General features: G+C 40.1%; 1 protein-coding gene across 5 annotated transcripts in view; it reads left to right on the plus strand.

Moving 5' to 3' along the window:
- The window catches only part of CD86 (CD86 molecule), a 64,690-nt gene that overhangs the window by 34,173 nt on the left and 2,861 nt on the right, over positions 1-27,656 (plus strand). For 4 of the 5 annotated variants that reach the window (XM_012780516.2, XM_012780515.2, XM_076001979.1 and 1 more), the window contains 5 exons: positions 2,912-2,964; positions 15,494-15,829; positions 18,189-18,497; positions 21,144-21,293; positions 27,181-27,226. In XM_012780516.2, the coding sequence (XP_012635970.1) occupies positions 2,916-2,964; positions 15,494-15,829; positions 18,189-18,497; positions 21,144-21,293; positions 27,181-27,226 (890 nt within the window). In that variant the 5' untranslated portion in view covers positions 2,912-2,915. The remainder of the gene's footprint in view (positions 1-2,911; positions 2,965-15,493; positions 15,830-18,188; positions 18,498-21,143; positions 21,294-27,180; positions 27,227-27,656) is intronic. The other variant, XM_076001960.1, reaches the window with a different exon arrangement.

The following is a 27,656-nucleotide window of genomic DNA, read 5'->3' on the forward strand; positions in this document are numbered from 1 at the left end:
TTTGCACACCTGTGTTCATAGCAGCGTCATTCACAATAGCCAAAAGGTGAAAGCAACTCAAATGTCCATCAACAGATGAATGGATAAACAAAATGTGATATATATACAGTAGGATATCATTCAATCTTAAAAAGGAAAGAAATTCTGAGATATGCTACAATGTGGATAAACCTTGAATATATTATGCTACATGAAATAAGTCAATCAAAAAAATCAAATACTGTATGACTGTTTATTCATTGAGTAGTCAAATTCATGTAGACAGAAGGTGTTATGGTGGTTGCCAGGGGTGTAGAAGAAAAGAGAATGAAGATTTACTATTCAGTCAGTATGGAGTTGCAGTTTTGCAAGATGAAAAGAGTTAAGAGATGGATAGGGTGATGGCTGCACAACAATGTGAACATATTTAATACCACCATGCACTTAAAAATGATAAATATGGTAAATTTAACTCTGGGAGGTCGAGGCAGGCGGATTGCTCAAGGTCAGGAGTTCGAAACCAGCCTGAGCAAGAGTGAGACCCCATCTCTACTAAAAATAGAAATAAATTAATTGGCCAACTAAAAATATATAGAAAAAATTAGCTGGGCACAGTGGCACATCCCTGTAGTCCCAGATACTCAGGAGGCTGAGGCAAGAGGATTGCTTGAGCCCAGGAGTTTGAGGTTGCTGTGAGCTGGGCAGACGCCATGGCACTCTAGCCTGGGCAACAGAGTGGGACTCTGTCTCAAAAAAAAAAAAAAAAAAAAAAAAAGATAAATATGGTAAATTTTATGTGCATTTTACCACAAATGAAAATAATTTTTAAAACTCGAGATGCCATTTTTAACCTTTCCTGTCAGTAAAGATCACAAATTAGAAAACATATTATGTTGGCAAAAAGTATGTGAAAATACACACTTTTGTGATTTGCTGATCAGAGCATGAACATGTAATCTTAGGGGAAAACAATATTTTCATATCTCCCAAAACTAAAATTGCAATTACTCTTTGACCCTTGGTCAAGCAATTGTATTTCTAGGAATATAGCTTACCCCTACTTGTGTGATACAGCATATAATCAAGGTTTTTCATTGCCACAAAAGATGGACAACCTAAATGTTCATCAATAGTGGCCTGGAAAAACATAGTATTGCCATCTAATAGAATACAATAGAATAATAGGCAACCATTAGCATGAGGATACTCATTACATGCTGATACAAAACAATCTCCATGGTGGTGGTAAGTGTGCAAAACTGTGTATACTATGCTACCATTTATGTTTAAAAATAAAATGAAAAGAGAATATGGGTCTATGTTTTTATTTGTTTTCTTTTGTCTAAAAATAACTTCAAGTAGAGGCAAGAAACTGGTAACAGGTAACAATAGTTACTCCAGTTACATCTACAGAAGAAAACTAGACAATCAGGGGGTAGATTTGGGAAATAGACTTGCTTTCCACTATTTATCACCTTTACCTTTTAAATTTAGTGCCGTGTACAGGTATGACCTATTCAAAAACAATAATAAAAAAAAAGTTATAGTCTAGAAGGGAAGAAACAGAACAGACACTTTTAGCTCAATGCCCTGTGCTGGGGGCGATAGGGACAGAGAGGAACGGTATGTAGCATAGCACAAAGGGATCAGAAATGGCTTCTAATCAACACTCTCCTGGGAAGAAATTTTTGCTACTGAATCAAGAATAGTTGTACATCTCTTCCTGAGCATTGGTTTGTTTCTATCAACATACCTGTGAATTAACATACAGACTTGTGAATTAAGTCACTGGTTAGGTTTTCCTTTGCAGAGAGGCTGTTAAAAACCTATAAGCCAAACTTATGCCCCACCCAGTGCAAGGTGGGCAGGTTTCTGTGTTAAGCATTTAGCAATGTCCATGTCCCTGGCTCCACACTATGCTCCTGTATTTGATTTGTTTTTTCATGTTTCTAATGTTGATCATCTTTTCTTATTCTATGCTTCCCTATAAACCATTCTATAGCCTCTTCAGTTTAAGTTGCCGTAAGTGGGTGGATGGAGAAGGAGGAAGGGAGGGGATGAAAGAGGATAGAGGTAAACAAAGCAATGCACGTCATTTTCCTTGGCTCCAACATGTATATTAAGCGAATACTCTAGTTTAGTGGTTCTCAAACTGTGATCCTTGGACCAGTATCATCATCACCTGTGAATTTGGTAAACATAAAAATCTCTGGGCTTCATCCCAACCTATTAAATTAGCCTCTGTGGATGGGGCCCAGGAAACTGTTTTATATGCCCTCCAGGTGATTTCTATGCACATTAAAGTCTGAGAACCATGAGAAACCAAAGATAGGTTGATTTTTAAAAATAAATACAGTACTCTCTAATTGCCCCATTAAACCTATTGTGTTGGTCAAGATAAATAATGCCAGCTACTGCAATAATCATTCCCCAAAACATCATTAGCGTAACACAATAAAAGTTTAATTTTTGCTAATGTCACAATCCAGTGTAGACGAGTTGTGGGGAAGGGGTACAAAGAGCTGCTTTATTAAGTTATTCAGCAAACCAGGTCCCCTCCATGGTAATACTTTGCCATCTTTTAGGCCCTGGGACTTTCCCCTCTGGTTCCCCAGCATCTAAGAAGGCAGGAGAGAGAAGAAAGAGAGAGGTTTTTAGCAGCCAGGTCTGGAAGTGACATCTTTTCTGCCCACAATTCCACTGGCCAGAACCAGTCACATGGCGGGTCTAGCAGCGGGAGAGGCTGGGAAAGATGGCCTATCCGCGCAGCTAAGAGGAAAAGGGAATGGCTCTGGGAAGCACGTAGCATTGTCTCGGCCATATCCAGCAACCCAACTGAATCCCCAACTCAACTTCTAGTTTACGTTTCGGTAAACACTGGTTTTTAATTTCCTTTGCTAACCAAGTTTTATCTTTTCTTTTTCAACTCTAGCACGATGGAACTGTGTCGCTTTCTCTTTGTGGCGGTCTTCCTCCTGCTCCCTGGTAAGAACCTTTTAGCTTTGTAAAGTCGCGGAATCCTTCCACTGTCTCCCGATGAGTCTGACCACCGCAAGCCCAGGCCTGAGACTTTTACTCGGTTTCTACTGAAGGTTGCACAACACCACATGCCAAACAGACTTTCCTGGAGAAGAAGGAAGTGTTGTGATTGAAGCCAGGCATCTCAGACGATGGCAGGCAGGCCCAGCCTGGGATGGAGCCCTGCCGTGTTTGCAACCTCCGCCGTCTCCACCAGTGGGCCTAGATGCGCGGAGTAGGGTAGTCCCGCCTGCCCTGCGCAGCCCAGGGGCTGGGGGAGGCCGCCAACCTGAGGCCCCTGGGACTCGACTACCGTGGCTCCACACACACTCCCTTCTGATCTTCTCCGACCCCAGTTATGGCAGTCTCAGGCTCTTAGGGAAAAGCTGACGGGCCTCCAAAGGCACAGGTCTCCTTCCACACAGGGCATTGGCGTCCACGGTCCCTGCTTCCCTTCCCCCTCCCGCTCCCGTCCCTCCGTGGCCACGCCCATAGGTGGCGGCTGCCACTCGTCACTGACAACTGCGGACCCTCAGCAAGCGGCGTCAGCCCGTTTATCACCAAGCTAATGAAGCTGAAGCTTCAGGATCCCCCACCCACGCAAACCCTTTCCAAATCTCCCTCAGGACCCCTCGAGGAGCCCCAGCAGTGTGGTCACATGTCTTCTGTTTTGGTAAAATTTGAGTAAGATGTTTTAACCACAAGTAGTTATAACCACTGTCTCTTTTCACTGCGATTTTTCCCTCCATCATGGTGGGCAGCGTTGCTTGTAGTAACTATGGGTATATTGCATTTGAATTCTACCTGCTTTTTCTTACCAATCTCCCCCTTCAAAATATGAATAGCTCCAAGCCTCACAAAACCCAGGTCTTCCCTGTTTGCTGCTCCTCTCCGAGTATACTGTTTCATCTGTGAACTGGGGTTGGCTGGGTTCCTGCCGTGCATCCTGTGACTCAGTGTCTTTTATTAATAGTCTCTCGGGTCTGCCCTTCCTGCTGCAGCCTGAGCGGGGAGCCATCCCAGCCTCAGAGCGAGGCGGACAGGGCAGGGACCTGAGCCACCCCTGACTAAGTGCCCGCCGTGAATCCACCTGCTCCAAAGGGCCACACACCAGGCCCTTGGCCACCGCCCCCAGGCTTGATGGGGGTGACAAGGAGTCAGGGTAAGAGGGAGAGGTGCTCCTTCAGATCAGTGCTGGCTGGGATGGGCCTATTGTGATTTGTGTTTTCTGCTTAGCACCTTGAGCTTGTGGAGTCCGTGAGTGTGAGGTCTGTAGATGTGGCAACTGATCACTTCACTGACTTAGGCAGCAACAGCAGCTTCCACCTCCCAGGGTCCACGACCTGCCACCTTAGCTCTTGGGGAGGTGGAAGGGGTGTGTGTGTGTGTGTGTGAGAGAGAGAGAGACAGAGACAGAGACAGACAGAGAGAGAGAGAGAGAGAGAAAGGAGGAAGACAAGACCCCCCAGCAAGATTCCCTCCTCATCCCACTTCTTATTTATGTGACAGATACATATATATATATATATATATATACACAGTCATGAGTCATTTAATGATACGGATACGTTCGGAGAAATGTGTTGTTAGATAACTTCATCATAATGTGAACACCATGAATGTACTTACACAAACCTAGATGGCATACCTGCTACACAGCCAGGCTGTATGGCATAGCCCATTGCTCTAGACTACAGGCCTGTGCAGCATGTTACTGTCTTTGATACTGCAGGCAGTTTTAACACAATGGTAAATATTTGTGTATCTAGACATATCTAAACATAGAAAATGTTACAGTAAAAATACAGTATTATAATCTTATTGGGTCCACCGTTATACTTGCAGTCTGTCTTGACTAAAATGTTATTATGCAGTGCATGACTGAAAATATATGTGTATATATATATATCACTTACTTTGGGCCAGATACTGTTCTAAGCATTTTATAAATATTAACTGATTTAAGCATCACAATAGCTTTCTGCTTTAGGTCTTGTTATTATTCCCCATTTTAAGATGTGGACACTAAAACCCAGAGAGCTTAAATAATTTACCCATGGTCAACATAGCTACTGTGACAAATGGCAGGGCTTGGATTCACACCCAACAGCGTAGATTAGCATCTGTTCATTTAACCATGACCTTGTGCTGCTTCTCCTAACTCTTGCTAGTGAATCATCATAAGTGGTTAAGGTTTCTTCCTTGGGGACCTGAACAGCTTTGGTGAGTAATACAGCTTCCGCCTCACCCCTGTTCACTAGCTCCTCGCAGCACATCTGCTGTCTCGCTTGCAGCTGACACCTCTGCTGACCCTAAGGTTTGGTCCCCAGCCCTTCTCATCACAGTGACCCAGCTCTTACGACCTGGGAAAGAAGGAAGAAAAATGCCCTGGAAACAAATTTTCAGAAAATGCTAAACTGGAACACCATTTCCCCCAAAACTTTCTGACTCTGCACACTGAAAATGAGAAAGTAAAGGCTAGACATCCTATCAAAACTGAGTCCAGGTATCACTTTTGCCCTTGCCTTGCCTTTGAAACTGCTTGGAAACTAAAGAGTTATTGATATTGAAAGCTTAACAGTAATTCCCCCATATGGTAACTGTTCAATTTTTACGGTGATGAGAGAATAAGTGACTGTATTTTTGGCAGTACGAATTTAAAGTGGGATAGAAAACTTGCAGCACCAGATTAGAAAATAACATTGCCAATACTTCATACATTATTAAAAACAACAACAAAACAGATGTCATTCTTTTTTAAAAAATGAAAAGAATGTATTTGCATTTTATCTGTCTTTCTTCTCAGGGGCACCTCTGCATACTGGGCTGGAGAACAGTGACCTAGCCACAGGGCAGGCATCCAAAGGGAGAAAGGAGATACAGTTGACCCAGATAATTCACAGCAAAAATGCAAGGCTGAATAATTCATTTGATGGTGTAGATACAGCAGTATACTGAAACAATTCTGTTTCTTCTTTTCCTCCCTTATCTTTTATGTCCTCCCTTTGTCATGGAAATTAGGCATAGTAGTGGTTGCTACCTGGCTCTCAAGGCTAACTAACTTTGGAGAGTTTAAGACTGAAATGGGCAGGAGGGGCAGCCCTGGCCTTGAAGAATTAGATTACAATGTGTGCTTTGTATTTATAAGGCTAAAGAAATTTCTAAGTGCCATTTGCAGAAGTACCTCTAACTGTCAAGCTCTGTTTGTTGCTATGCTGGCCCCTCCATAACACTTTTAGGCTAGAGCCAGAGTGGTTTTTGGAAAATTAGTAGTAGTGGATTTTAGAAAATCACCCCACATCAAGAGGAAGTATCTTTGCAGTTTGACTTTTGGTAGTTGCTCTCTTTTTTGTCTGAGTGTTTTCCAGATCCTAGGGCTTCTTGTTTCTCTTGAAGCACACTTCTGATTCAATTAATGTACCTGGAGTGGTAGTTGGAAACTTTCTACACTTTAAGATGTATGTAAAATTGACTTAAACCCTCATTCCACATGGAGGAAGTTCCATTGTTTTTCCCTAGATTTTTGCAGGTTCCTACATGGATGGTGCATGAGTATAAAGTTTATATGGTTACTTTTGACACCCATTTCCTACTGTTGTTAGCTAACTAAAATTACCACCTGGAGGTGAATAAGCAGTTCAGACCTATCATTCCCAAAGAATTATCATGGAGCCTAATATTAAATAATTCTATTATAGTCATTCCTTTGGTTAAGGTACTACTTCAGGGTCTTTTTTAATACATGTATGTTATCCAGTAGGGATTATCTTGCCCACAAATTAGTTGATTATTTTAGTAATTCTTTTAGTAGGTTCTAAAGAAAATGGACAATTACACAAGTTAATTTAGTGGAAGACAGTCACTGAAGAGAATGCATCTGGGATTGTTTGAGAACAAGAGTGAAATTGGTAGGGAAGAGAGAGGCCCCAGTGGCAAACAGCCTCCTTTAGGCAGCAGCAAGAGTTTGAGAGACAGTGGCTTATTTTTCTATTGTGAGAGAAGGAGTCTTAATACCATTTCCATAATGTATAACCTAGGATTTTCACCCTCTCGGTACTGTTGAGATTTATGGAACCAAAAACACTTACAGCCCTTCCTTTATAGCCAAGATTTTACCTCTAGAGCTAAGCTATTCCACATAGGGGAACCCTTTAAAATATCATTCCATAGGCCCAAGTTCTAAGATGTCAAAATTTAGGGAAGCACTTCTAACACCTTGAAGAGTACTTACTCATTCTTGGTTCACCCATTTTCTTTCATTCTCTCTCCCTAGATAAATAAATATCTCTATTTATGTGCATATATGGAAGTAAAACTCAATGGAAATCAAGCAGGCAGGAAGGGAGAGGAGATGGGTAAATTCATACCTAATGGGTACAATGCACACTATCTGGGTGATGGGCACACTTGTAACATTGACTCAAATTGTACAAAAGCAAATTATGTCACCAAAATGTTTGTACCCCTGTAATATTCTGAAATTTTTAAAAAATTAAAAAAAAATTCAACTATCCCCCACTATTTAAATGTTACTTTATATAATTGTGATCAAAGTATAGATGAAAATCTCTGACTATGTTTTATTCAACATTATTTCATACATAATTTCTCAGGTTTCTAAATACTTTCCATTTTTATAATTTTTGAAATTGTAATAGTCATTTGAGTCAAAATATTATAATTTGCTTTATTTTGTGTGTGTTTTATTCATTTGGATATTATTGTCCCATTCTCTTCTTTGGTTTATGGTTGCTAAGGAGCTTTCAGTCCAATTGTCATTGTTTTGCAAGTATTCTTTCTTCATTATTTAAAGAATAATCTATTTGATTCCTTTTTGTAAGTTTGAAAAAATGTATACTTTATGTTTGGGTAGATTCACCACAATATTTCTAGGTGTATATTTATTTTCATTTATTTTGCTTGGTACTTTGAATGCACTTTTGATCTGAGGATTCATGTCTTTCTCCAATTTTGGAGATTCACAAACTTTATTTTTCAGATATTGCTTATCTACCATTCTCTTCTTCTAGAAATGACTAAATCTCCTCAGACTAATTCTTTATGAATCTTAATCTGTTTTTCTGTTTTTATCTTTTGTTTCCTCTGTACTAATCCTGGGTGAATTTCTCAGTACTGTCTTCCAATTCATAATTCTCTCTTTAACTATATTTAATCCAGATTTTATTCTACCTGTTTAGTTTTTGTTCTGTTTTTTTATTTTTTTAAATTTTTTTATTTCAGAATTTCATGGGGGCACATACATTTTGGTTACATAATTTACTTTTGCACAATTTGAGTGGAAGTTATAAATATGCGCTTCAGTCAGTTAGTGTGCATTGTACCCATTAGGTGTGATTACCCAACCCATCCTCCCCACTCCCACCTACTTGATTCTCCATGAATTTTACTTCCATACATGCACATAGAATTCATTGATTAGTTTCAATTTAGTATTTAGTACATGTGGTTGTTTTTCCATTCTTGCACTACTTCACTAAGAAGTTTTTTTCTTAATCTTTGTTGTTAATTTCAAAAACTGCTAATATATTCACAATCATATTATTGTTGAATTTTCCCTATTTTTATTTTATAATTTTTTATAATTTTTAATAAATTATTCCTTCAAATATCTTTTTGAGGATCCTAAATATACTTATTTTAAAATCTTTTGGGGGGTAAATTTATCCATAAATTATTGATTTTATGTCCATAGACATTGTTACCTATCATTAATAATAATAATGCTAAAAATAAACAAAAAACTAAAAATAAGTAACTCAAATGCTTACTACAGGCAGTATTAACTCAAATACTAACTCAAATATTAACTCATTTAATCATCACAACAACCTTAAGAAGTAGGTATTATTGCTCCTGTTTTTCACAAGAAGAAGTTGAGACATGAGAAAGTTAAGTAATTTGCCCACAGTAACATAGATAGCTAATAGTTGAGCTGAGATTAAACTCATGCTGTCCAGAATACATACTCTTAACTACAATAGTATACTGCCCTATGGCATTCTTTTGTATAGATGTATCATTATTCATTAAACCATATAATTTTTTCCAGTGTTCTTATGAACAATGGATATCTGTGTACATCCAATTTTGTGCACTTGTATCTTTTTGTAGCATGAATTCCTAGAAATTGAATTGCTAAATCAAAAGATTGAGCTCATAGTTTATTTTCTTACATATTACTGATTATCCTCCAAAAAGGTTGTACCAATTTAGAATTTTTCCAACAGCACAGAAGGGGACCCATTTCCCCACACTTTCACGGACACTGGGCATCACTAGTATTTTTTAATATCTGCCAATCAGATAGGCAAAAAGAAGGTATCTCATTGAGGTTTAAATTACATTTCTCTGATTATTATTGAGATTGTTTCATTCATTTCTTCAATAAGTATTTACTGGGTGCTTAATATTTATTTGTAAGGGACAGTTGTAGGAACTAGAAATTTCACAGTGAGGAAAAGTGACAAAGCCCCTGCTGTCATGGAGCTTATTCCAATGGGAGATGTCAGGTGCTCAGCTGATCTGGGAGAGAGAACTCTGAGCTATCAGGTGTCAGAGGAGCTGATTATAGCAGCAAGACAAAAATGAAAGAGTTCAGCTTTTCATCTCTTACTAGGATGGTATAACCAAGAGGCTAAAATAGGAAGAAGGGCGGACTCCCCCACTTCCATTTTCCCCCATGGAATGGTAACACCAGTAAGGCCGATCAGTGCAGATGTTGGGGGAGTTCAAAACAAAAGGCTCTGGCAGTTTTATGGATCCAGGGCTGGAGGGATCCAAGGGTAGGGAGAACCAGGGGAGAAAGGTGGGGGAGGTAGGGTGGGACTGGAAAAGTACTGGTACTGAGTCACAGTGGGACAAAGTGTCTTCAGGCTTTCCGCTCGTCCCCCTGATAAAGGAGGTTTCAGCAGAGGTTCCGGAGGCCCAGATAAAGAGACTTAGGGATGAAGGTATCTGGGCTGGGACTGCAAGTATGTCAGAGAGCACGACTGACCAGAGGGCTGAGACTTTGACTGCAACTCCCTTCAGAGACGGCCACTCATGCACCTAGCCTGGTGTGGGAAGGGCAGCTGCCACCATGAGAGTTGTCAGGGCAAGCCTCTGTAATTACCTATGCTCAGGCCTGAGAAATCACACATAGGTGTTTAACCAGGAGCCAGACTCCTCAGGAGAGACAGGTGATAACCAGACATACTACATCACATCATGTCACAGTAAGTGCCACAGTAAAAAATAAGTCAGCATAAGGGACAGAGAGTGACAAGGATGTTATCTCTTCAATGGGACAGTCATAGAAATCTCCCTGGGAGGTAGCACTTGATGAGAGACCTACATGAAGTAAAGGAGTAACCATGAGACTGTGTGAAGGAAGAAATTTCCAGACGGAACAATAAGAATTCTTGAGAGAATGTCTCTGGCCTTCTGGAAGCATGGCGAGGAAGCCAGTGTGGCTGGGGCAGAGCAAGTGAGGGAAAGAGGTTTCACAGGTACCTGGGACCAGATTACAGGAGGCCTTGCAAGCCATGGAAAGAATTTTGGATTTAGTTTTCAGTGGGGTGGGAAGTCATTGGTGGCTTTAGAACAGAGAATTAAGTGATCAAAGATATTTGTAAAGAATCATTTTGGCTTGAGAAACTAGATTTGGGGGCCAGGATGGAAGCAGGCATATCAGTTAGGAAGCAATTACAATTATCCAGTGAAGAGATAATGGGGGTTTGGCTTAAGGTAGGCTCTGCAGATGCGGTGACAATTGTTCTGATTTATAATCAATGAGGAGAGGTGGTGCAATTGATGGAGGGGTGGTAGTAATGTATGAAATGAAATGACAGGAGGTGAGATGCTTGAATTGAGACTTTTGAGGGGCTGCAGTGGTAAAAATATGGTCTGGGGTCTGGTTTAGGGAGGAGATGGCTGAGGTGGAGTAGATGACCAGACATTGGGGAGCCGAAGGACAAGAAAGTAAGAGGCCAGGGTGCTGTGCACATGAGGCTGGGTAATGACAGCAGCAGTGGAGAAGATGACAGCAGCAGCAGAGAAGATGACAGCAGCAGCCAGGAGCCCATATCTCCAGTGAATAAGGGGATATCTGGGGGGAAGATGGATAACGTCAGCAATGAGGAAAAGTGGGTGCTATAGTCCCATGGCTTGTGCTTCAAAGGAGCTGGGTTTTTAAACATACAATCTCGTGTTCTACATGTTATATTATACTTGCTATATTTCAGTAGATCATATTTCATGTAACATAGCATATGTTGTATATTTTCTAAAATACAGATATTATGTATCTGTATAAAATGTACAGAATTATACATATATTTATCTATATATAGGATGCATGGTGAGCGTGAAATGAATGCAAAGCTAATCTTAACAGAAATATCATCCAAGCCAGGAAAACTCCTAAAGAACCATCTGCTCTATGACAGAAAAGCTCTCTTTAGTAACCTAAAAGATAACATCCTGAAGGTCTCTGGATAAATACAAAATTCTTTTGCTCCCATTGCCCCTTTCTCGTTGTGCGATAACTGCCTCTGCCCACACCCTTTTCTTAACATATTAAAGTTCAGCTCTGGCTATAGTAATTCCAGATCTCCTCAGGCACACTTGCACAGAACCTCTCTTGGGCATTTTCTACAGATGATTTAGATGATCACAGACAGCAACAGGTGAGGGAATCATTTATTGAGATAGAGGAGAGGAGGGTGGAAGGGGAGGAAGAGAGTACCTGTTGCTGTCTAGATGGAGGCGTCCAGCAGGTATCTGGAACTCTCGTGAAAGTTATGGGCTGGCAATAAGCATCTGTGCATTATTAGCTCATTCCTGGCAGTTGAATTTGTAGGTGTAGAGGAGAAAAAACAGGAACAGTATGGAGAGTAAGGAAACCAAGAATAGGCACTCAAGGTCAGCAGCATTTAAGGAGTGATCAGAGAAAACTAGCCAGGAAAGCAGAGATTGGGGAAGAACAGAGCATTTCAAAAGGAGAGATACCAACAGTGTTGCATTCCACAGAGTGGTCACATGAGGCCTGAAAAGAGCCCGGGCTTGGCAGCGTTGGAGTCATGACAACCTTTGTCAGGGTAGTTTCAGAGAAGAGGCATGGGTGGGAGGATGGGAGTGAAGGCACCAGTTGCTGCTTACTCTTTCTGGGAGTTTGACTCCACGGGAAAGAGAAACTAAAAGCAGTAGCAAAGGGCATGTGTTTGAAGTAACTGCTGTGAGGAAGGGTCAGGGCAGCCAGCCCGGTGAGCGGCCCCAAGGCCTTGCTAAGTGAGATTGGACACTACAGATTTGTAATGTCACCAGTCTGCACAAATGGATAATTTCCTCCAGGAGTGCTCAGCCACTCAGTTGTAATGACAGATATGTAGATCGGAAGTAGAGTATGCTCAGGATGCACTCTACAGAAACAAAGAGGCATGTTTATTGAAGTCGTGGCAAGGAATAATTAAAATGGCATACTATTGCCGTGTTGTCCAATATTAAGCCACTAGCCATAGATGATTAAATTCCAACTAATTGAAATTAAATAAGACTTAAAATTCAGTTTCTCAGTCATACTAGATACATATCAAGTGCTCAATAGCTACAGTGGCTGGTGGCTGCCATATTGCTCAGCACAGCGAAAGAACATTTCCACAAGGAGTTACCTTGGAAAACACTGTGTAGACTAGATAAAGCTGAGGTCTCAATGAAGCTGAACAACAGATGTAGAGGTAGTAAGCACAAGCAAAACCTGAAGAAATAGCAGCAGGTGGTAGACAGAGATGAGCATATTGAGATTAAATTTCTGGGGGTTGGGCAAATCCAGTTGTTAGGTGGCCTGAGTTCTGGGGTCATAATAGGGGAGACCTGAAGCTACTGAGGGAAAACAGATCTTGAGCAAAATCTTCCCCAGATGGTCAGAGAGGGGATTAGCAGGATGCCCCATTGCCTAGCTCTGAGTGAGATCATGGAAGCCAGTGGTTGGTGAAGAGCTACAAAGGGTAAGTTGTGAAATACTTTCAGTTCCACTCAGAAGGGGTTTCAGAGTGATTTCCACCCCATGTTGAGTAGAAAAGGTGGTGGGAGGAACCAAGGGAAACGAATTTGTCCCGTCATTTGCTAACCACTCCGGAGACAGAAGCAGAGATTCTGTACAGCAGCTGCTCACATTGATGCTCTGCTCTGGTTGAAATGCAGATTCTGACTCGGTAGGTCTTGGGTGAGGCCAGAGATTCTGCATTTCAGACCAGCTCCCAGGGGATGCCAATGCCATTGGTCCATAGGTCACAGTTACAGTTGGTAGTTAGAGAGGGGAGCAGTTCGATGGGTGGAAGAGAGAGCCCTTGTAATCTGGGGAGAATGGGCCTGGTTCAGAGAAGTTGGTCTGTGAGTAAAGAGAGTAGTGGGAAGGAGGGAAGGTACTGTGAGGGTCTGCAGAGGAAAAAAAAAGTAAATCAAGAAGCCTGAAGGCAAAGGGCAAAGTGATTTCTAGGTCCAGAAGACACAACTGACAGCTGAGTAATAACTTAACATCGAACGTTAATTGGCAGAATTTTCAACTCTGTGTTTGGTTTCTCCATTAGGTCATTTGCCATGTATCATAAAGCAAATTAGAACTAAAACAGAATTTTTCCCAGAGACAGTGCTAGAAGCTTTTACAGTAGGTGGCACTCTTGCATTACATTAAGAGCTTAGCAAAGAGAAGTAGAAACCTGGAATTTGCCTTGTAAGGTAATTACAGACTATGGTAAATCTTCCTTAGGGCTCCCTTTCACTATCTGAGTACCTACATAGATTTTTTCCTTCTCCCTCCCACATAGGCGTGCATCCTGTGCAGATGGTGTGTTTTATTCTTCAAGGGCTTCCCGGGGTTCTAGTGAGTGTAATGCAATAAGCAGTGGTTCAAATTTATGCCAACTTTCACCGATGCCTGGAGTCTGCTTCCCTTAGAGTTCAAGACCACCACCAAACCCTTGATTATGTGTTCTGGAGTCAACTGAATTTCTCCCCCATCAAAACCACTTTGAGGCCCGGTGTGGTGGCACCCCTGTAATCCTAGCACTCTGGGAGGCTGAGGCGGGTAGATTGCTTGAGGTCAGGAGTTCGAAACCAGCCTGACCAAGAGCGAGACCCCGCTTCTACCATAAATAGAAAGAAATTAATTGGCCAACTAATATATATAGAAAAACTTAGCCGGGCATGCTGGCGCATGCCTGTTTGCCAGCTACTCGGGAGGCTGAGGCAGCAGGATTGCTTGAGCCCAGGAGTTTGAGGTTGCCGTGAGCTAGGCTGACGCCACAGCACTCACTCTAGCCTGGACAACAAAGCGAGACTCTGTCTCATAGGAAAAAAAACAACACTTTCAATGAAATTCCTCTCATCTCTCTTACCAACCCATCCCCTCCCTTATTGTTAACATCCCTTCACTGAAATCCTGAATGATGAAATTGTGTTTAGAACTGACTCTAACTTCCTCCCTAAGGTGGCAGCTACCTTGATGTTAACTAAGAAACAGCATTCCCACCACCCATGCCCTGTACTTCTTACCCACCACGACCTACTTTCTTTGCCAAGCCTCGAGTAACTGTATACATTTTCTGAGTTCAATCACATTTAAGGAGTTGGGAGGCCCAAATTCATCTCACAAACTGCAATATGCTCTCAGGAACCAAAGCCTTTCTCTGAACTCTTCCAGCATGTTCCCTGTAGGTTGTGAAAATTTCCAGGGGCAGCATATACTGGGAGCAGCAAGCTCGTAGTGCCTGGGTTTTCCCAATACTCCTAAAGCACATTGTCAACTTCCCACCTATGATTCACTTCCAGCATTTCATTCATGTGCCTTAAATGATCTCTGACAGCCACAATCCCAAAAGAACCATCATGTTTGCCCAGTTCTCTTTCTGACCCCTGCGAGAGCTCAGAGAGGTCACTGAGAATAGAGGCCTTGGTTCACTGTTTGAGGCATTTCCAAACCAGCTGACATCCTTAGAGGTGCTTGCCATGGGAGCAGCAGCTATGGGGGATGTTTGAATTTCAAAGATATTACTCAATGTGATCCCCAATTAATGAGGCATAATAGAGAAGAGCTATCAAATGTATTACTGCTGTCAGCAATCTTTTCAACACAGCAGGTGGTGAATGAGTTGTCTAACTCTGCTGCTTTTCCCAATTCTAGGATTTAAATTTATAGAACCCTAGTACTAGAAAGACCTTTAGAACATTTAATCTCCCCCTTCATTTAACAGATGAGGAAACTGAGACTTATAAAGGTTGCAGTTTACATAAGGTCATATGTTCAGTTAGCAGTGATGCAAGGACAGAAGTCCTGATCTCCAGGTGCCTAGCATATTTGCACAGTTCCAGAGCTTATTATCTAGTCCTTCAATATCATTACTGATAAGATAGCATCTAGGTATTGTGTAAAGATAAATGAAGTTATTTTTATTCTACCCTCTTGCTTCTCCTTCCCTGATCCCTACTTTTCCTTTTTTAGGTGCTTCTTCCCTGAAGATTAAGGCTTATTTCAATGAGACTGCAGACCTGCCATGCCCATTTACAAACTCTCAAAACCTAAGCATGAGTGAGCTGGTGGTGTTTTGGCAGAACCAGGAAGCATCAGTTCTGTATGAGCTATACTTAGGCAAAGAGAAACCTGACAATGTTAATCGCAAGTATATGGGCCGTACAAGTTTTGATCGGGAAAATTGGACCCTGCGACTTCACAACGTTCAGATCAAGGACCAGGGCTCATATCAATGCTTCATCCATCACAAAAAGCCCAAAGGAATGATTCTCATCTATCAGATGAATTCTGACTTGTCAGTGCTTGGTATGTGGTCAATGGTGTGTTCTGATTCTTGACTTTCTCAAATGAGACTGCAAATGAATAGGGAAACATTCAAGTTGGGGGAGAGGAGGTTTGAGGAGCCCAGGGGAGAAGGAGGCCTATACAGAGAAAGTTCTCTAACAGCCATTTCTGGGGAAGTCCATTTGAAGGGAGTTCAGAGTCTGGAAGTAGAGAACTGAAAGTCCTTTGTACTTTTCATAGTCTGCTTCTAAAGGATCAGTAAGAATCTGCTCTGGAGACAAAACAGAGCTAAGTAAACAAAGGTAATGTATATGGCTAAGGGAAAACCATGGGTAATTTGGCCATTACTAAGTTTATAGAACCATGTAGGCCTCAAATCTTTTACATTCATTTTCTCCTATGGTCCAAGATTTTTCACCTTCTAAATCTTTGCCTGGAACTCCTAGGAAGGGTGACAGCTGACTGATTTGGGTTTTCCCTGCAGCCTCCTATAGATTGCTTATGAGTTGTGTGCTGCTACAACCATTGGCCTGGTAGACAGAAGAGAAATAACCCAACAAACATAGTCCCACAAACTGACAAACCAGCTCCTCTGCTTCACCAGACTTTAAAAGGTCTAACTGTCACTACAGATTTTTTTAAACAGTAAAATTAATTTTTTGTTTTGGTATACAGTTCTATCAGTTTTATAGATTACATATAGATTTACGTAACTACCATTATTAACAGGATATAGAACATTCCGATCACCCTAAAAAATTGCTTCATGCTATTCCTTTATAGAGTCATACTCTCTCTGTATCCATAACCCTTGTTTTGCACCCTGTAGTTTTGTCTTTTTGAGAATGTCACAGGGAGCCATACAGTATATAACTTTTTAAGACTGGCTTCTTTTATTCAGTATGCCTTTGAGATGCATTCAAGTTGTTGCTTGTCTCAAAAGTTTGTTTCTTTTTATTGCTGAGTAGCCTTTTATTGTTTATCCATTCAACTCAACAAAAGACATTGGGTTGTTTCCAGTTTGGGTCCATTATGAATAGAGCTGCCGTGAACATTCATGTGCAAGTTTTTGTGTGAATTCAAGTTGCCATTTCTTTAGAGTAGATACCAGCATGGTATTACTGGATCCAAGTTAATTTCTGATGAAACTGGAAAATGCAAATCCATGTCTATTCTGAAACCACAGTGTAGAACACAAGCAAAAGTAGAAATGGAATGGAGAGCTGCTCCCTTGAACCCTATGTGATTCAAACCAGGCTGCAGGGCTTTTGAAACATTTAACTAACTGCCAAATCAGTGTTTTCAAAATGTGGCCAGGTACTATTGGAAGAACATAGTATATTTTAGGTGGGACACAGATAAACATTTTTAACAGTTTTATGATTGTTTTAATGTGTATTATAAAAACTATAACTACCTTATACCAACCTGTGATTTCACAAATATTGCTAATAAGGCTAAATAAGGTCTGAAAACCCAGCTTCTGTAGGCCACATGAAGTATAAGAAGAATGCTCAAATAGTATGTTGATAAAGGAAAACCTGTAAAGATGATATGCAATGATTGACATTTTAGAAACAACATACTAAATTATAAATGAGTATGTAGTACCTGTAAACTTCCTAGTTACTATAGAAGAGCAAGAGATTTAGTTGGCAGAAGGTACATGAGCCAGGTCTAGGGGCAAGGTGCCAATAATCCTCAACCACTAGAAAATATGAATGGCAAACGAGGGCAAGAGAAGCAGTGTGTTCATCAAGATCATGTATTTTTCCCTAAAATGACTGGATTTGGCCTTCATCTTATAGCATGTTATGAAGATGCCTTGACTGGTGAAAGACCAGTATTCTGAATTTCTAAACCCAAAATCCCCACCCACTCACCTACCACCATCCTGTGTGGGTTTCTGAAAGGTATGACCCAGAGCAAGCTAGCACCATGAATTTGGTTACTTTCTGGTGAGATTTTAGCTTGTCCCTTTCTGCTCTTAATCTGGTGAACTGGAATGTACCCAGTGGGAACCTAGACCCTAGAATCAGCCCACTTCTCCTTTCAAAGGCTCTACTCCCTGAAATAGTGTCTTCATTGTAAATCTTTGGTGACTTGGTTTCAGCCTTAGCTGTCACTCAGAGAGCACTCCCTTGATTTGGATAATCAGGAAGCAAGCATGGCTCAAAACTCTATTCTTTAAAAATAAATGTGAGGTCATTATGTGGCTCTCACATTGAAGTGAGGCCCACATTTTAGATTCCCTGGGGCTCCCAGGTGTTCCCCAGTGAGCCCCAGATCAAGTATCTAATTATTTTCTGTTCTCTTCTAGATATATCTAAACTTAGACTGATTGGTTTTTTTTTTTTTTGTATCTTTATTCTGTTTTCAGCTAACTTCAGTCAACCTGAAATAATAGAAATTTCTAATATAACAGAAAATTTGTACAGAAATTTGACCTGCTCATCTATACAAGGTTACCCAGAACCTAAGAAGATGAGTTTTTGGCTTAAAACTGAGAATTCAACTACTGTGGATGATGGTGTCATGCACAAATCTCAAGATAATGTCACGGAACTGTACAACGTTTCCATCAGCTTGTCTGTTTCACTCTCAGCTGTTACAAGCAATATGACCATCATCTGTGTCCTGCAAACTGAGCCAATGAAGACAGAGCTTTTCTCTTCACCTTTCTATATAGGTAAAGCCACTTCCCAAGACTATTTCTTTCATCAGATATTATACACAAATGCTGAATGCAGGTCATCCAGTGCACCCTGCTTGTTAGGAAACCTCCAATGGGGCCATTTTATGTTGCTGTTAGGAAAGACCCAGCTAGAGGGCTCCTGCTTCACCCAAGTAATGTAGAGACCTTGGTTAGGAAATGCAGGATCCTTCCAGGCTAGAATTCTTCTGTTAATTAAAACACACACACACAGGCATGCACGTGCACACACACACACACACACACACACTATATATGCATCACACACACACACCATACATGCATACATACAGTACTTGTTAAGAGTACAGAACCATTCTAGACATTATTGGTTGCAGGGGTGAAAAGTAAAAGGTGTAAAACATCCTCTCTGCCCTTGAGGACCTTCCTATAGAATCAGAACTCCATGATGGAAAACTGGATTTTAAAAAGGTTAAACTGGAATCTAAACTATATTCCATGGAAATATTTGACTAAATTTAAAAACAAAAGCAACTAAAAGTTTTATGGGCATTCAGAGGCAGGCAAGATCCTTGAGGGTCGGAGAAGGCTTCCTAAAGGAAGGGGGACCTTATAACACCACAAAAGAAATTGTTGGGATTGATAAGTGAGAAGACATTCTAGATGACGGGTTTCCCAAATTTCAGTGATTTCCTAAGCAGAAAAATGTTGAGACACTATCTGGGCTCTGCAGGTAAGAGGACCACAGTGGATAGCCATATCTGACATAAGTGCAGGAGGTGTGTCAAAGCAAGACTCTGAGGCAGAAATGCTTGTGACATGTTCATAATGTGCGGCGGGGACCAGTTCACTGGAGGAAAGGGTTGAAAATAACCAATGACCACTAATAGGAGCCTGACATTTTAAAGTCCTGGCTTTGCCCCAGAGGGCATATATCCAGATGTGAGACTTTCCTTTGGAGAAGCAATAACTGTAAGAATCCCTCCTGGAATAAAGGTCCTCTGCACCCACCCTGCCCTGTCACTGGTTGTGGTTGACCTTGACCCCTGCATCTGCCTTCCACTTGCCTTGGCCCCCTTTCCAGCCCTGACTGCTTGGCTTGCCCATTCCACTGACATCCATCCAATTTCTCACTCCATCTCCAGGTGTCTCATTGTTCAGACAAAACTTGGCCTATGGACATACTCTATGGACAGCCCCTGGGGCCAGTCCACATGAACAAACTTTAAGACTATGCTAGCCCCCTCTCCTGGAACTGATTTCCTTCCACTCAGACATCTCAGCCTATGGGAGTCCAGTAAATGGGAGAACCACCCAACCTATACCAGTTGCTTCTACTGTTGCCTCTCTTGGCCTGATAGAAGCCTCTCCAAGCTACACCTGAAGCTCAGTACCTTCTTATAGCCACTGATAATACCATATATAACTTGCCCCAGCACCCTCTGCTATGGCTCCCGCAGTCTACAAGTGAGCATGGGCTAGCCACGACTCTAGCCTCATCACAGTTCCCCTTTCTGCTGTTTCTCAACTCCTGTGCGGCCAGAACTCCCTGGGTACCACCAACTTCACAATATTTTAGCTCTAGCTGCCTCAGGAAAGGGCTTGCCTCTCTAGGTCCATATTGTATGGCTTGATAAGAGATAGGTTAGACTCTGAGTCAAGGAACCTTTTGGGGTGTCAAAAGGTAACAGTCTCCATGTTAACAGGTATAACCCCTTTACTGGGAATGCCAAACAGGCTCAAGTGGAAAAACTAGGACACACTCAAAGGGGACTGAACATGGCCTGCAATACCAACAACTCCTTTTCTTTATGTCCCAGGATCAGGGCACTTGTCCACAAATTGTAGCTAAGCTAACAGATTACCTGATTATATTTTTTCTATAATTTAGGATTAACTTCCAGAACTGTTCCCAAAAGTTTCTATAAAATGGGAGACTCAGTTCTAAGTTTTCTCTATAAAGTCTGTTTCTCAACTTCCAAGAAACTTAGGAGTTTCCATGCAAACAGGTCCATCCTGACCTCCAGGGAGCTGATTTTGACCTTGCTTCCTCAGGGCAGGAAGAAATATCAAAGGTTTTCTAGTAGGGCAGACACGCAGAAAGCCATGGGGAGGAAGTCTGCTGTGACCTCACTGGAAAAACAAACAAACAAGCAAAAACTGGACATAGGGGCCAGTGAGGAAGCTGTCCTATTTGTCTAAGTGAGAGGCGTGTGGAACCTGATCTGGAGATGGTAGTGGACACAGGACTTATCACAAGGGTAACTTCAGGACATGCAGACTGACTGCAGAGGGGCTGGATAGCAGACACTGCACAGATAGCTGTACATTCACAGCCTCAGCACAGACGCCTTACCCAGATTCCAGAATCATGGGGCCAGGCTGACCCTCTTCTTCCAGATAATGGTCAGTGTCATTCCCACCTCCAAGAAGGGAAGGCAACTCAGTCCTGGCATTTGGCCAGAAGCACAGGCCTAGATCTTAGTTAGCTGCTGAGGCCCTGAAACTGGAACTTTCTATGGCTTCATATTGTAGATTTTAGGGTCCTCTCGCCGTAGAGCACTGGGAAGATGCTGGCAGGTAATTAAAGAGAAAAGCAGCTAATATAAACTTTTTGTAAACAACTTTCCTGACTGGTTGAAAACTTGTGGTTATTTCTAGATCCTAAGGACCCCCAGCTCCAGCCCCCAGATTACACCGTCTGGATTGCAACAGCTATAGCTCCATTGGCAATTGGACTTCTGCTGATAACCTATCTTATTAGGCAGAAGAGGAAGAAGAAGAGGCAACCTGGTGTCTCCAATGAATGTGGTGAGTCAGTCTTTGTCCTCCTTGCAGGTTGCCACTTTGCAGCTACTTCCCAGTCAGCTGCCTTATAGAGCTGGTTGGCCGAGCCCAGACTGGCCAAAAGTCAGCAAGTTGTCAGAGGAAAAGGTTTTCCCTCAGGGTTCAGAGGCTATGTAGACTGGACTCAGCAGCTGATAATGTTTCTCTTGAACTTCAAAGAAAGGAAACATTTCTAACCTAAGTGCCACAAATGCACTTCTGGCCTCCAGGCAAAGCTGATTATTACATGCTTTCTCTACCTCACTTTATGAGGTTATTGTGACAAATCAGTAAGGTAAAATGATGAAAATATTAACACTTCTAAATGTTAGAGATTATGCACCTGGTGGTATTTGCTAGATGACTGTAAGATTCACCTTCTCATCTCTAGGTTTCCTGTAAAATACGTTAGCTGAATTGTTCCCAATTGACTTGTAAAAAATAGTGTTAACTTTTACTGATTACCAGGTAATACATATCCATTATCAAATAGACCAAAAATAAAAATCACCTACAATTCTACTAGTAAGAAAAAAATAATTATATACACAACATTTTGGTGCATATTTTCGAGATTTTTCTATGTATAAATCTGGTATTTTCCATAATTGGCATAATATTACAAGGGCTATTTTTCACAATTTTGATAATATCATATGTACTCTTTCCCAACTTTGTTGTATTAACTGTAGCAAGACAATTTTCAATGTCATAAATATTCTACAGTATCATTTTAAGTGGCTACAAGATATTCCATTATGTGGATATACCTTACTTTATTTCTTTAACCAACCCCAATTGTTGGACATTTGGGTTGTTCTGAAAGTTTTGCTATTATAAATAGCCTCCCCACTGACTTCTGTTGTAAAAGTGTTTAATGGGAACAAAGTGATTCCTGAATTCATAATAACCCCATGCCTATTTGTGGTTTGGGCAAGGTTCTAAGATAAGATTGGATCGAACTAGGGGACAGCTGGCCAGCAAGGAAATGAGATCTCAGTTTTACAACCATGAGGAACTGAATTTTTGCAATGGACAGATGTTGAAGCAATCATAATCCATCCACAGAGACACAAGCTTAGTGAAACTAGTAGGAATTTCTCCCCAAATGGAGCTTCCTCCTAATCCAACATTTATCTTTTTCTAAGAAGAGACAGCCCTCAAACTAACTAACCTGGCATCAAAGGTCCTGTCCACTGTTTGTTGATTAATTATAGTTTTTTATGCCCCAACTACACACATTTAACCTGCTCATGGTGTTTAAATGAATAAAAGGGAAATTTATGGTTTTTCTAGCTGGTTTCCAATCTCTCTTCTCCTTTTTTGTTTTGCCAAATGGGGTAGATAACACATGAGAATTTGTAACTATGAATTACTGTTTTCTCCAAATCAGAAGTCAACTATCAGTTTGCCCATTGGGGAGAAAGACAAAAATAGCTCCTCCTGAAATTTTACTTCCTCATTTGGGCCTTGTGTGACTGAAATGTGTATATAATAATGCCCTAGGAACCAACAGTTTGTACAACTTGCCTCTCTAGAACAAACCTAAAGGAGTCTCAACTCTTTCAGGAATGATTTTTCAAAGGTCGAGTATCTTTTCCAAAATAAATAATTTTTAACTAACATTTAAATGGAAACAACCCTTCATAGGGCTTAAAAACTGAAAGTTGGTGATATCATCACATTTGCCCTTCAGAATGCTAAATTTGTAATCAAATCCAAAAGTTTAGAAGCTGCTTTTTTATTGTCTGTTTTCATTTTTAAAAAGAGGGCTTTTAAAAAAAATATGATGATGCTTTTGTCACGGATGTGAAAGGATAATTTAATTATTCTGTGTTGGTCTACAGACATCTGAAATACTATGTTCAGCTCTAATCACCATTATTTTTAAGAGAAATATTGAATATATAACCTAACCAGATTTATAAAGTATCTAGGAGCTCAGCCAAATAAGAAATGGCTCAACTAACTGAGGCTGTTTCACTTGAAAGAAACCCTGGGGGGCACATAAGTGTTGCCTTCAAATATCTGAACAGCAATAGGGTGAAAAGCCAGAACTTGACCGTGTGGTTCCAAAGGGCATCTGAACGAATGAAAGTTATGAGAAGGTAAAAAGAAATAAGAGAAATTTTTCTAATAATTAAAGCTCTTTTAAAATTGTACAGAAGAAATAAATTTCTGCTGCCTCCCATAAAGGATTAACTGCTATAGGAATTTCCCTCCTTCCGTAAACAGATAAAATATATCAAACAACAGTTTTCAGATATTGGACGACAAGCAGGCAGTGGACAATTGTCGTCCCTGAAAGAAGGAAAAAGATGAGGTGAGCTCTCTGATTGCCCCGACTTACTGCCTGGAGTTGGTGTCCAGGCTTCTCTGAAGGTAGGGGAGCCTTGATACCAAAACTAGAAAAAGACACGACAAGAGAAGAAAACTACAAGCATCTCTTGTGAATATAGATGCCAAAATCCTTAACAAAATTAGCAACTAAAATCTAGCAATATATTAAAAGTATGATACATCATGACCAAGTGAGGTTTATTCCAGGAATGTAGGTTAAGCTCAACATTCAAAACTCAGGAAATTAATTTCACCATCTAAAAAGACTGAAAAGAAAAACAATATGATCATCTCAATTGGTACAGGAAAAGCTTTTGACAAAAGTAATACCCATTTATAATTTTAAAAAGAAAGAAAAACTCTTATAAAAATGGGAACACAAGGGGACTTCCTTAACCTGGCAAAGGACATCTACCAAAATCCTTCTGTTAATGACAAAAGACTGATTGCTTTCCCCCTACGATTGGGAATAAGGTGAGGACGTCCACTCTTCTTACATTTGTTCAACATTTTACTGGAGGTCATAGCCAATGCGACACAGCTAGAAAACAAAATAAAAGGCTTACAGAGTGGAAAGAAAGAATTAAAAGTGTCTTTTTTCACAGATAACATGATCATGTTTATAGAAAATCCTAGGAAATCTATTTTTTTAAAAGCTCTTAGAATTAATAAATGAATGTCCAAAGTCATACGATACAAGGTCAATACACAAAATCAATTATATTTCTGTATACTAACAAACAATCAGACACTGAAAAAAATTTAATTACATTAATAGCATGCTAACAGCAGCATCAAATAATAGTAAAGGCTTGGAAATACATTTAACAAAACAAGTTCAAGATCTGTATACTGAAAACTAAATAACATTACTACTGATAGAAATTAAAGTATACCAAAATAAATGGAGATATATGCCATGTTCATGAATCAGAAGACTTGATATTGTTAAGATATCAGTTCTCCCCAAATTGATTTATGGATCAAAGCAATTCCAATCAAAATCCTGGCAAGTTCTTTAGTAGAAATTAAAAAGCTGCCTCTAAAAGTTACATGGAAATGAAAAGAACCTACAATTGACAAAAGAATTCTGAAAAATAAGAACAAAGATACAAAGATGGATTTAAACTACGTAATGCTAAGATTTACTATGCTGTTATAGTTATTTACTATGCAGTTAGTAATCAATATAGCATGATATTGGTGAAATGACAGACATATCAATCAATGGGACAAAATAGAGAGTCAAAAAATAAACTAACATAATTAACTAATTTTGACAAAGGTACCAAGGTAATTCCATGCAGAAAGGATACTCTTTTCAACAAATGGTGTTGGAACAATTGATATGGAAAAATATGAACTTAGATACACACAAAATAACTTAATGTAGATCACAAACCTAAATATAAAAACTAAAATTAAAATAATTCAGAAAGAAAACATAAGAAAAAATCTTTGTGATCTTAGATTAGTCAAATATTCTTAGATAAGACACAGAAAGCACAAACCATATCATAAAAAGATAAAATTGATAAAATGGAATTCATCATTATCAAAAACATTTACCCTTTGACTTTGTTAAAAAAAAAAGAAAAGAAAAGTCAAGCCACAAACTGGGAGGAAATGTTTATAAAATATATATGATAAAGGACTTGTATACAGAATATATAATTATATATTACTGCTCTGTAATAAGAAAATCCATCCAACAAAAGGCAAGAAGTAAAAGACTTGAAAAGATACTTCCAAAAGAAGACATACAAATGGCCAATAAGTACAGTCACACAGTCACAACATCATTAGTAATCAGGGAAATGCAAATTAAAACTATAATGAGATACCACTATGTGCCCACTAGACCGAGTAAAATCAAAAGGGCTGATAAATATCAAGTGTTGGAGAGTATGTGAAGCAACTGAAACTCTGATGCACTGCAATACAATCAGCAATCCTAGACATTTACCCAAGGGAAAAAAATTGTAATGCCTAAATAAAGACTCACACACAAATGTCTATAACACCTGTCTTCATAATATCAAACCTGGTATCCTAAATTTTCATTAATTGGTGAATGGATAAACAAATGATGGTACATTCATACAATGAAATACTGCAATTCTATAGGAAGGAATGGACTACTGGAAATATGCAACAAGATAGATGAATTTCAAAAGCATTATGCTAAGTGAAAGAAGACAGGCACAAGAATACTACACATTTTATGATCCCATTTATATGAAATTTGAAAAAAACAAAACTATTGTGACATTAAGCAGATCAACAGTTACCATGGAAAGGAGTGGGGGCATTTAATTGCAAGGGAACATGGGAGGGGGGAGGAAAGGATGGGTAAATTCACACCTAAAGGGTACAATGCACACTATCTGGGTGATGGACACATTTATAACTTTGACTCAAACTGGACAAAAGGAATTCATGTAACCAAAATGTTTGTACTCCCATAATATTCTGAAATTAAAAAAAATTTTTAAATGTCATGGCAAAACCACCATAATCAATGTCAAAATTCAAATAATAAACTGGGAAAAATATTTTTTGAAAAAGACATTTTACTTCCTTTTCTAGTGGAAATAAATTCTTACTGGTACTTATATACTGCCACTAATCACTATTGAAAAACAAAATGGAACGGGAGGAAACTTTTTGAGCTTATGTAAATGTGCTCTATCTTGATTGTGTTGGTGGTTACATGGCTGTATACGTTTGTTAAACTCACCAAACTATGCTGAAAATAACCGAATTTTATTGTTTATTAATTATACATCCATAATGCGGATTGTTTTTAAATATACTCCTACATAAAAGAGAACTGCCAATGATAGGAAGTGTTCAAGATGACTCTATTTAGTAAAGACTGAATCACAAAACTATCAAGGGTGTTGTTGAGAGGATTTCTTTGGGCACCCAGTTTAACAACCCCTACTGTGAGTCTCTGAATGGGACAATAGCACCATCACAATAGTCAACCCACAGGAATTTACAGCCCAAGTTGCATCGGTAGTAAGTCCCTATCAGTAGCAACTCAGGCTTTGGGAGATATAGCTGGCTAGAAATTTCCCACTTGGGCCTATCCATGCAACATTGTGTAGTATTTTTAGCATCATCTGACTAGACATCAGCATCTTCCATATTTCTTTTCCTCCTCCTTCTAAACCTTGCTTTCAGAGGATTGGAAACTCTTTTCCAATCACTAAATGATTGCTAAAACAAAATGTATTACCCCTCCCAGAGGTATTTTTATTTTAGCAAGGATAGGGCTGTAAGTGAATAATCTGTTCCAACATTAGAATTTAAGGCACCATGAGCAAGGGAAGGCATTCACTTTTTGGATGAGAGGAACTCCTTCCCAATTCCCCTGAAATCACATCATTTAAGCAAATCTCTCTTCCATATATAAAGTCACAACAATTTCTCTCTGAGTCCCAGGACTTTGGAGCCTCTTCATACTTTCCCTCTTTTAGTATCTATGAGGAATACCTTTTCAGAGGTTGTTTTTGGTGTCTTTCAGAGATTCTCAAAATGGAGAGGGGAGAGAGTGAACAGACCCAGAAAAGGTGAGTCCTGACCCTGCAACATTGTTGAAAGAAGTATGATCCCTCTTTCAAGTTACAATGTCTCTACCTTGAACAGGCTTGAGCCTGAGGCATATTGAGACCTCAGCAAACACGAACGAATGAGGAGCGAGAGAAAAGTGAGACTAGTTAGGACCTTGAGAGAAATAACCTGTCTATAAATGGATGCCCAGAAAGCATGGCAGTCTCTGTCCTGTAAAAATCAATACTGAAGGGTTCTGATGTGGTGATCATGGACTGCATTTTATTCACCACAAGAACCCCAGTACCTAGCACAGTGCCTGGACTAGTGGGCATCCTACACGTGTGGAATGAATAAGTGAGGAGTGATGACATGTTCCCTTCAGCTTTAGCATCTTAGCACCTGCTGCGCCCTGTTTAAAACGAGCTTCTGCCAGTTCTCCGCCTCATT

This window comes from Microcebus murinus, chromosome 1 (genome assembly GCF_040939455.1).
Source record: "Microcebus murinus isolate Inina chromosome 1, M.murinus_Inina_mat1.0, whole genome shotgun sequence".
In the NCBI taxonomy this organism is placed as follows: domain Eukaryota; kingdom Metazoa; phylum Chordata; class Mammalia; order Primates; family Cheirogaleidae; genus Microcebus; species Microcebus murinus.